The sequence below is a fragment of the Heloderma suspectum genome, chromosome 1, assembly GCF_057233095.1.
Source record: "Heloderma suspectum isolate Gila_16-S chromosome 1, 16-S_ref, whole genome shotgun sequence".
Taxonomy (NCBI): Eukaryota; Metazoa; Chordata; class Lepidosauria; order Squamata; family Helodermatidae; genus Heloderma; species Heloderma suspectum.
The window spans coordinates 35,844,878-35,856,299 of record NC_139458.1 but is presented as its reverse complement, the minus strand read 5'-3'; the positions used below and the strand labels follow the sequence as shown (position 1 = coordinate 35,856,299).

The following is an 11,422-nucleotide window of genomic DNA, read 5'->3' as shown; positions in this document are numbered from 1 at the left end:
CATTGCTTCCTGTTTCACGAAGAACCCTTGAATGTTGCATTAACGTTCAAACCGGGGCACTGGGGACTGTTCGTGGGCTAAATAACCCCAAGTTAACCCAAGAACAAGCCGTGGGGTTATCTGCCCAAACAGGGTCACAGAGGGCTTTTTTAAGTCAGCTATTACGACTATATCCAGCCTGACAATACAGCCAGCACTTTGGCTAATTTTCAGTGATGCTGTATGCTAAATGTAACTACCCAAGACTTGGAGTCAACGGCAAGATTTTTTCATCTATGCCTATCTCAAACAAGCTAAAATCTGATTACTATCTGTGAATGGCAAATAAATACACTCAACAAGGTAAAAGAGGGGTGAGGATGTCACAGAAAAGTTGCACAGACAAGAGAGAATGCAAAGCTTGGTCATTGTCCAGGCACCCAAAAAGGCACCATCAAATTATTGCTTGATGACTATTGCCATTAAGCAAAAGGAAAGCTGACAGAGACAACATGAAGTAGTTCTATGCAGACTAACACAGTGGAGTTAGATAGGAGCTTGCCAAAAGCCAATCAGGATTTAGAAAAGAGCTTATTTAGCCACATACTTGTAAAACATACTGTTGCTTTTAAGTAGATCAGATGGTCAAAAACACCCCTATTCCTAATTCCCATTGCCTTTCCTCCTGCTCTACATTCCTCACCTCCAGTGTCATAGAATCAAAGAATCATAGAACAGTAGGATTGGAAGGGGCCTATAAGACCATCAAGTCCAACCCCCTGCTCAATGCAGGAATCCAAGTCAAAGCATCCCTGACAGATGGCTGTCTAGCTACATCTTGAATGACTCCAGCATGGGAGAGCCCACTACCTCCCTGGGTAATTGGTTCCATTGTCGTATTGCTCTAACAGTCAGGAAGTTTTTCCTGATGTTCAGTCGGAATCTGGCTTCCTGTAACTTGAGCCCATTATTCTGTGTCCTGCACTCTGGGATGATTGAGAAGAGATCCCAGCCTTCCTCTCTGTGACAACCTTTCAAGTACTTGAACAGTGCTATCATATCTCCCCTCTGTCTTCTCTTCTCAGGGCTAAACATGCCCAGTTCTTTCCATCTCTGCTCATAGGGCTTTGTTTCCAGTCCCCTGATCATCTTTGTTGCCCTCCTCTGAACCCTCTCCAGTTTGTCTGCATCCATCTTAAAGTGTGGTGCCCAGAACTGGACACAGTACTCAAGAAGAGGCCCAACCAGTGCTGAGTAGAGGGGAACTATCTCAAACCACCACCATCTATCTTCCAACATGCCAGTAAAGCATCAAACACCACAGAAGGAGGGGTTCTTCACCTGTCCTTTTCACAGACACCCTAGTTCCTGCAAATGTCCCAATACTTTGGCCCAACATTAGTTCAAATAAGACATTCTTTGTTAAATCACAGGTATCAGATTAATCAACCCCCAGCATGGCTGGATTGTGGATTTTGGCCAATTCTAATAATTTTCATCCAGCTTTCAAAACAAAAATGACAAGCACCATCTCCATTCAAAAATCTTTTATTATTAACATAATCTTCCCATTGAGCCAAGTGGGTGTATAATGCATAAGGAATGTCAGTAAATATTCCATCTTTAGCATCTTTTTACATATTTCCATTGATAAATAAACTCTGGATTCACATAAAAAAGTTAAACTTAAATAACTAATATTTTCTTTTCATTTCTTTTTTTTTAAACAGGCATACATTGGTAAAATATAAATATTCTTGTACACAACCTTTCTTCTAAATAAAGGGAATAACAATTAGCTACACATCACAGCTATTAACAACTAAAACATAAATCTTTCAGCAGATTTGCTCGCCTGGACTACTGAAGAGATGGAACACAGCAAATTTCACATTTCAATTCTGGGCCCAGAGAAGTTGAAAGACATGAAGAGAACAGGCCTTTGACAGGCTTGGTTAAAAATAAGCTGCTCTGCCACTGAATTTTAACTTGAATCTATTATTCTATGGTTGGTGTTTTTAGAGTTTTACGTAACACTCAGATGTCACCTAATAAAATATGGCACAATACCCATGTGAACAACAGCATCAGGCTCTGAAACTACTATGGGGCAAAGATGTAGGCAATACACAAGTGGCGGTTTGGGAGGTGTGTGTGTGTGTGTCTTTTTCCTTCTGGCTAGTCAATTTTATTCATTAACATTCACATGCTGTACCACTTCCATATGCCAGAATCCCCCAACAGCAATGAGCAGTTTGCCTGCTTTGTCGTGTGTCTCAACCCGAAGAGCTGCCTCTGGAGTCAGGAGGAAGGCTTGTGTGGCATGCTTCCTAACATTCGTGCATTCAGCTGAACCAAGGTGAATCATCAGTTTTGCCAGGCTAGCTTTTTCAGAGGACTCGGGGGATAATGGTGAAAGGAACAATGGGGCTGCTGGCTTCAAGCTCCAGCGCTGTTAGGAAACACTCTGTTGCCGCATCGTCATTGCCCTGAGCTTGCAGAACCACCCCGAGGCCATTCCAAACCTCATGGGCTGTAGAGTTCACCTGGACAGCATCCCTAAGGATCTTCTCAGCCAAGCTGTGCCTTCCAAGCTGGTGAAGTATCAGAGCCTGCAAGAAGCAGAGACAGTCATAAAAAGGTTGAGGAAACTGTAAAGAAAAACTCAACTAAAGAAGAACAGCATAAATGGCATTGAGTGCAACTGACATGTTCACAGCAGACAAGACTGGATAATGCAGAGTGGGGCCTCTGGTCCCAGGGCTAGACTGCCACTGTATCTCAAAATATTTTGATTCTGTGCTGCAGGCCTTTCTGTGATAGGAAGTATACATGATTAAATGGGGAAATGTTCTGTTAATTTGCAAACTTGAGAAATGGGGATTTGGTGCAGGGCAAATTCTGCCCCATGGAGGAGAAAGAATGGATGGAAAGATTCAGGAAAGAGCATGGCAGGAAAGCAGAAACCCAAGGACAAAGAGGAATAACAATTTTATGAAGGAATACAGCAGCTTCTTCATCTCAACCACTCAAACTCAGCCCCTTTGGGCCAAAGAATGTTTGCAGCAGACACTGAGTTGTATCCAGTGTTGGTCTAACTTAAGTCCCATCCCGACGTGTCTGCTTGGACGGAGCTCACTGCTTGCAGTTTCCCCACAAAGCCATGGGTGCTACTCACTTGCTCATTTCTTTAAAGCAAATCAGAACTTTAATGATAGTTCTTTAGGCGTGTTGCGCCTAAATCTAGATTAACATGCCCCAGGTCTGTTTAGAAACCTTCTTGTCCGTCAGTTGTTTCTACTAAGTAAAAAGAAGAATTGAGTGTGTTGGCAGAGGCCTTCATCACTGAACCTCAATAGCTGAGATGAGAGGCCTGGGTCTGGAATAGCTAGAGTATTCTCAATTTTACATCAAACTAGCTTTGCAAAGCTAGTTAGCTTTTTGCCCTGGTGATGACCATAATGATGCATTTATTTAAATAAATAAAATGCAAGCTCTCTGAGCAACTCTTTACCATTCATTACAAATTCCTGAAGCTTGAATTACCTCGTATATTAATTGTATTCTACTTTGAGTACATTGTTAGAATTGCACTATACAATGCGACAATGAGCTGTCAAGAACAACTTCACTGAAAAAATGTAAAACCCAGTATTTCCGAAGTATAAAGCCATAAATGCCATAAGAACTCATTTCCAGCAGGCTAATGGATCTTTTGCTATGGTGGTGCTGCAGTTTCATTTTTTGAAATGTCAAATGACTGTCCAGTTTCAGATAAGGAGATGGTAAAGAACATCTCTTAAATGCGGAAAAGGAGCTGTCTTCAGGGCTGGTATTTTCATTTCTCCTTCTAACAGCTTTACAAATAACTACAGCTAGTAGCTCACATTATTTTTACTAGCTCGTCTGCCCACACATATCCATATTAGCCATTTGTGGATTAAAATAATAATAAAAGGAACCACTTTCATAAAGCTTTCATGTCTTGTGGCCCAGAAGAAAATTCCTACCAGCCAAAACACATCTAGGTGAGTGGATATATACTAGTGAAATAAACATTATGTATAATACTTGCCCCTTCATGGATCACTGCCTTGTTGTGGCGAAGGGGCTTGCGTAACTCAGTGAAGCCATAAGCTATGCCGTGCAGGACCACCCAAGACGGACAGGTCATGGCAGAGAGTTCTGACAAAATGTGGTCCACTGGAGAAGGAAATGGCAACCCACTCCAGTATTCTGGCCAAGAAAACCCCATGGAACATATCACAAGGCTAAAAGAGATGACGCCGGAAGATGAGCCCCTCAGGTCGGAAGGTGTCCAATATGCTACTGGGGAAGAGCAGAGGGTATTTCCAAGTAGCGCCAGAAAGAGTGAAGCGGCTGGGCCAAACCCGAAAGGACACTCAGCTGTGGATGTGTCTGGTGGTGAAAAGAAAATCCGATGCTGTAAAGAACAATATTGTTTAGGAACCTGGAATGTCAGATCAATGAATCAAGGTAAGCTGGAGGTGGTCAAACATGAGATGGCAAGATTGAACATCGACATCTTGGGAATCAGCGAACTAAAATGGACAGGCATGGGCGAATTTAATTCAGGTGACCATCATATCTACTATTGTGGGCAAGAATCCCTTAGAAGAAATGGAGTAGCACTCATAGTCAACAAAAGGGTGGGAAAAGCAGTACTGGGGTACAATCTTAAAAATGATAGAATGATCTCAGTACGAATCCAAGGCAAACCATTCAACATCACAGTAATTCAAGTCTATGCCCCAACCACTGAGGCCGAAGAAGGTGAGGTTGATCGGTTCTATGAAGACCTACAACACCTTCTAGAACTAACACCAAAAAAAGACGTCCTCTTCATCATAGGGGATTGGAATGCTAAAGTAGGAAGTCAAGAAATCACTGGGATAACAGGCAGGCATGGCCTTGGTGTACAAAATGAAGCAGGACAAAAGCTAATAGAGTTTTGCCAAGAGAACACGCTGATCATAGCAAACACTCTTTTCCAACAGCACAAGAGGCGACTCTACACATGGACGTCACCAGATGGTCAATATCGAAATCAGATTGATGATGTCCTTTGCAGCCAAAGATGGAGAAGCTCCATACAGTCAGTAAAAACAAGACCTGGTGCTGACTGTGGCTCAGATCATGAGCTGCTTCTTGCAAAATTTCGGCTGAAATTGAAGAACGTCGGGAAAACCACTAAACCGTTCAGGTATGACCTAAATCATATCCCTGATGAATATACAGTGGAGGTGAGGAATAGATTTCAGGGATTAGACCTGATAGACAGAGTGCCTGAGGAACTATGGACGGAGGTCCTTAACATTGTTCAGGAGGCAGCAACGAAATCCATCCCAAAGAAAAAGAAATGCAAGAAAGCAAAGTGGCTGTCTGATGAGGCTTTACAAGTAGCTGAGGAAAGAAGGGAAGCAAAAAGCAAGGGAGAAAGGGGAAGATATACCCAACTGAATGCAGAGTTCCAGAGAATAGCAAGGAGAGACAAGAAGGCCTTCTTAAATGAACAATGCAAGGAAATCGAGGAAAACAACAGAATGGGAAAGACTAGAGATCTCTTCAAGAAAATTGGAGATCTCAAGGGAACGTTTTGTGCAAAGACGGGCATGATAAAGGACAAAGAAGGCAGGGACCTGACAGAAGCAGATGAGATTAAGAAGAGGTGGCAAGAATACACAGAAGAACTATACAGGAAAGATCTGAATGTCCCTGATAGCCATGATAGTGTGGTCACTGAACTTGAGCCGGACATCCTAGAGAGTGAAGTCAAGTGGGCCTTAGGAAGCATTAGTAAAAATAAAGCTAGCGCAGATAACAGTATTCCAGCCGAGCTATTTAAAATCCTAAAAGATGATGCTGTTAAAGTGCTGCATTCAATATGCCAACAAATCTGGAACACTCAACAGTGGCCACAAGACTGGAAAAGGTCAGTTTACATTCCAATTCCAAAGAAGGGCAACACCAAAGAGTGTTTAAACTACCGCACCATTGCGCTCATTTCACATGCCAGCAAGGTGATGCTCAAAATCCTACAAGCTAGGCTTCAGCAGTATGTGAACTGAGAACTACCGGAAGTACAAGCTGGGTTTAGAAGAGGCAGAGGAACTAGAGATCAAATCGCCAACATTCGCTGGATCATGGAGAAAGCAAGAGAATTGCAGAAAAACGTCTATTTCTGCTTCATTGACTACGCTAAAGCCTTTGATTGTGTGGATCACAACAAACTGTGGCAAATTCTTAAAGTGATGGGAGTACCAGACCACCTTACCTGTCTCCTGAGAAACCTGTACGAGGGTCAAGAAGCAACAGTAAGAACCAGACATGGAACAACCGATTGGTTCAAAACTGGGAAAGGAGTACGACAAGGCTGCATATTGTCACCCTGCTTATTTAACTTATATGCAGAGTACATCATGAGAAACGCCGGGTTGGATGAATCAGAGGTCGGAATTAAGATTGCTGGGAGAATTATGAACAACCTCCGATATGCAGACGATACCACCCTAATGGCAGAAAGTGAAGAGGATCTCAAGAGCCTCTTGTTGAGGGTGAAAGAGGAGAGTGCAAAAGCTGGTTTGAAACTCAACATTAAAAAAACGAAGATCATGGCATCTGGCCCCATCACTTCCTGGCATATAGAAGGGGAAGAAATGGAAGCAGTGACAGATTTTACTTTCTTGGGCTCCAAGATCACCGCAGACGGTGACTGTAGCCATGAAATTAAAAGACGCTTGCTCCTTGGGAGGAAAGCTATGGCCAACCTAGACAGCATAGTCAGAAGCAGAGACATCACCTTGCCGACAAAGGTCCGTCTAATCAAAGCTATGGTTTTCCCAGTAGTAATGTATGGCTGTGAGAGCTGGACTATAAGGAAGGCTGAGCGCCGAAGAATTGATGCTTTCGAACTGTGGTGCTGGAGAAGACTCTTACGAGTCCCCTGGACTGCAAGGAGGTCAAATCAGTCCATCCTAAAGGAAATCAACCCTGAGTGCTCATTGGAAGGACAGATAATGAAGCTGAAGCTCCAATATTTTGGCCACCTAATGCGAAGAGAAAACTCCCTGGAAAAGACCCTGATGCTGGGAAAGACTGAAGGCAAAAGGAGAAGGGGAGGGCAGAGGATGAGATGGCTAGATAGCATCACGGATGCAATGAATATGAACTTGAGCACGCTCCGGGAGAGAGCGCAGGACAGGAAGGCCTGGCGTGCTATGGTCCATGGGGTCACGAAGAGTCGGACACGACTGAACGACTGAACAACAACAACATAATACTTGCAGTTATAAAACCATGAGACTGACATAGTAAGATGGCGCCCTTCACACACAGTTATAGCCACGTGGCAGCCAGCAATCTTATTCTATTTCCACAGTATGTTTTGCAGTTTTCCATTTACAGTTGTTAAAAATAGAATCAACAGCAACACACAAATTAATGGTTTGATTTTACACATTTGTTTACATTTACTGGACTCAGAAATGCATGTTTATGCTTATGCATTAAAGAAGTGTTAGGTTACCATTTTTGGAAGGGAGAAAGACACCCCACAAATCAATGCGAATTTTCAGAGGAAAGCCCTTTCCTCTCTGGCATTCTCAAATGAGGACAAACTTTCTACCCTCCTTTAGTCTTGGGAAGTCGAACCATACTACACCACTGAGGATTCCTTCTATTTCAAACTGTGGAAAACAGATGTTACCTCTTTGAGAAAGTGAACAGAACAGTAAGTGGCTTATAGGCTATGCTATGCCGTGCAGGGCCACCCAAGATGGACAGGTCATGGCAGAGAGTTCTGACAAAATGTGGTCCACTGGAGAAGGAAATGGCAACCCACTCCAGTATTCTGGCCAAGAAAACCCCATGGAACGTATCACAAGGCTAAAAGAGATGACGCTGGAAGATGAGCCCCTCAGGTCGGAAGGTGTCCAATATACTACTGGGGAAGAGCAGAGGGTATTTCCAAGTAGCGCCAGAAAGAGTGAAGCGGCTGGGCCAAAGCCGAAAGGACACTCAGCTGTGGATGTGTCTGGTGGTGAAAAGAAAATCCGATGCTGTAAAGAACAATATTGTTTAGGAACCTGGAATGTCAGATCAATGAATCAAGGTAAGCTGGAGGTGGTCAAACATGAGATGGCAAGATTGAACATCGACATCTTGGGAATCAGTGAACTAAAATGGACAGGCATGGGCGAATTTAATTCAGGTGACCATCATATCTACTATTGTGGGCAAGAATCCCTTAGAAGAAATGGAGTAGCACTCACAGTCAACAAAAGGGTGGGAACAGCAGTACTGGGGTACAATCTCAAAAATGATAGAATGATCTCAGTACGAATCCAAGGCAAACCATTCAACATCACGGTAATTCAAGTCTATGCCCCAACCACTGATGCCGAAGAAGCTGAGGTTGATCGGTTCTATCATATCAGTTCTATGTATTGACCTACAACACCTTCTAGAACTAACACCCAAAAAAGATGTCCTCTTCATCATAGGGGATTGGAATGCTAAAGTAGGAAGTCAAGAAATCACTGGGATAACAGGCAGGCATGGCCTTGGTGTACAAAATGAAGCAGGACAAAAGCTAATAGTTTTGCCAAGAGAACACGCTGATCATAGCAAACACTCTTTTCCAACAGCACAAGAGACGACTCTACACATGGACATCACCAGATGGTCAATATCGAAATCAGATTGATTATGTCCTTTGCAGCCAAAGATGGAGAAGCTCTATAAATGAACAATGCAAAGAAATCGAGGAAAACAACAGAATGGGAAAGACTAGAGATCTCTTCAAGAAAATCGGAGATCTCAAGGGAACGTTTTGTGCAAAGACGGGCATGATCAAGGACAAAGAAGGCAGGGACCTAACAGAAGAAGATGAGATGAAGAAGAGGTGGAAAGAATACACAGAAGAACTCTACAGGAAATATCTTAATGTCCCTGATAGCCATGATAGTGCGGTCACTGAACTTGAGCCGGACATCCTCAAGAGTGAAGTCAAGTGGGCCTTAGGAAGCATTACTAACAACAAAGCTAGTGGAGATGACAGTACTCCAGCTGAGCTATTTAAAATCCTAAAAGATGATGCTGTTAAAGTGCTGCATTCAATATGCCAACAAATCTGGAACACTCAACAATGGCCGTAAGACTGGAAAAGGTCAGTTTACATTCCAATTCCAAAGAAGGGCAACGCCAAAGAGTGTTCAAACTACCGCACAATTGCGCTCATTTCGCATGCCAGCAAGGTGATGCTCAAAATCCTTCAAGCTAGGCTTCAGCAGTATGCGAACCGAGAACTACCGGAAGTACAAGCTGGGTTTCGAAGAGGCAGAGGAACTAGAGATCAAATCGCCAACATTCGCTGGATCATGGAGAAAGCAAGAGAATTCCAGAAAAACGTCTATTTCTGCTTCATTGACTACGCTAAAGCCTTTGATTGTGTGGATCACAACAAACTGTGGCAAATTCTTAAAGTGATGGGAGTACCAGACCACCTTACCTGTCTCCTGAGAAACCTGTACGAGGGTCAAGAAGCAACAGTAAGAACCAGACATGGAACAACCGATTGGTTCAAAATTGGGAAAGGAGTACGACAAGGCTGCATATTGTCACCCTGCTTATTTAACTTATATGCAGAGTACATCATGAGAAATGCCGGGTTGGATGAATCAGAGGTCGGAATTAAGACTGCTGGGAGAATTATCAACAACCTACGATATGCAGACGATACCACCCTAATGGCAGAAAGTGAAGAGGATCTCAAGAGCCTCTTGTTGAGGGTGAAAGAGGAGAGTGCAAAAGCTGGTTTGAAACTCAACATTAACAAAACGAAGATCATGGCATCTGGCCCCATCACTTCCTGGCATATAGAAGGGGAAGAAATGGAAGCAGTGACAGATTTTACTTTCTTGGGCTCCAAGATCACCGCAGACGGTGACCGTAGCCATGAAATTAAAAGACGCTTGCTCCTTGGGAGGAAAGCTATGGCAAACCTAGACAGCATAGTAAGAAGCAGAGACATCACCTTGCCGACAAAGGTCCGTCTAATCAAAGCTATGGTTTTCCCAGTAGTAACGTATGGCTGTGAGAGCTGGACTATAAGGAAGGCTGAGCGCCGAAGAATGGATGCTTTCGAACTGTGGTGCTGGAGAAGACTCTTACGAGTGCCCTGGACTGCAAGGAGGTCCAATCAGTCCATCCTAAAGGAAATCAACCCTGAGTGCTCATTGGAAGGACAGATCCTGAAGCTGAAGCTCAAATATTTTGGCCACATAATGTGAAGAGAAAACTCTCTGGAAAAGACCCTGATGCTGGGAAAGACTGAAGGCAAAAGGAGAAGGGGAAGGCAGAGGATGAGATGGCTAGATAGCATCACGGATGCAATGAATATGAACTTGAGCACGCTCCGGGAGAGAGCGCAGGACAGGAAGGCCTGGTGTGCTACGGTCCAGCGGGTCACGAAGAGTTGGACACGACTGAACGACTGAACAACAACAACAAATTTATATTTGTAAATATAAAAGTCAAATTACTTTTGATTCCTCCAAAAGGAGCACTGAGTGGCTTCTAGTATCAATTATGGAAGTACCAATAAAACAACCATAAAATCATACTGTCACACTAAAACAATTAAAATACAACAATAATAATCTAACCTAAAAGCACCAAAGCCAAGAAGTCAGGCGCCAAATGCATTTAACTTGCATTGAAAATAGTCACAGTGGGGGCCAATCACATTCCTTTAAGCCACTTTACACACCTGCTAAGAAAATCCTCATGATGATCCCTCTAAGTTTTAGAGGCTAAGATATATATGCATGATATTTCCTGTTCCATTTGTTTTTCTTAATAAGGAGAGTGTACTTTAGTGAGCTTACCATATTTACATAAAGTGTGTCTTTAAAGAAAGGGAGACAATTTCAGCCAGCAGCTGTAGCTAAAGCACAATTTATATTTAAACTTCATGCTCTGCACCTCTGGCAAAACAAGGACAGAGGTTTTTTTTTTAAGCTTACTAAACTTGAATATTCATCACTATCTTCAAGGTTGATGAGCTTCATTTGGAATAGCAAATTTGTTTGCGCTCCCTTTGTCAACCGTTAGTTATAAATTATTATAAAAAGAGGGAGATCCCAGCTGCACTAACTGCACATACAGAGAAATGCACAGATTTGAAAGCTCCGTTGTGGTGATTGAAAGGGCAAGCTTAAAAGTATAACATCAAATTAATAAATAATCCCAGACATCTTTTCCATCCTATAAATGTTTTCATTCATTTTACAGTTAGAGTAGTATGCTTACTTATTTAAAGGTAGCATGAAATGATACAAGAAACTAGTTCTGCCCTTTAGAGAAAGAGCATGTGTAACATTTAATATGTTTATTGTCATCAGGCGCATTGTGCAAATGAGAT

The 11,422-nt window shown here is 42.8% G+C and overlaps 1 protein-coding gene across 4 annotated transcripts in view; it reads right to left on the bottom strand.

Moving 5' to 3' along the window:
• Nucleotides 1–1,510: 1,510 nt before the first annotated feature.
• Nucleotides 1,511–11,422, bottom strand: part of TTC7B (tetratricopeptide repeat domain 7B) — a 157,967-nt gene continuing 148,055 nt past the window's right edge. For 2 of the 4 annotated variants that reach the window (XM_084840811.1, XM_084840827.1), the window contains exon 20: nt 1,511–2,591. In XM_084840811.1, coding sequence (XP_084696937.1) covers nt 2,370–2,591 — 222 coding nt within the window. In that variant the 3' untranslated portion in view covers nt 1,511–2,369. The remainder of the gene's footprint in view (nt 2,592–11,422) is intronic. The other 2 variants (XM_084840820.1, XM_084840837.1) reach the window with 1 other exon arrangement.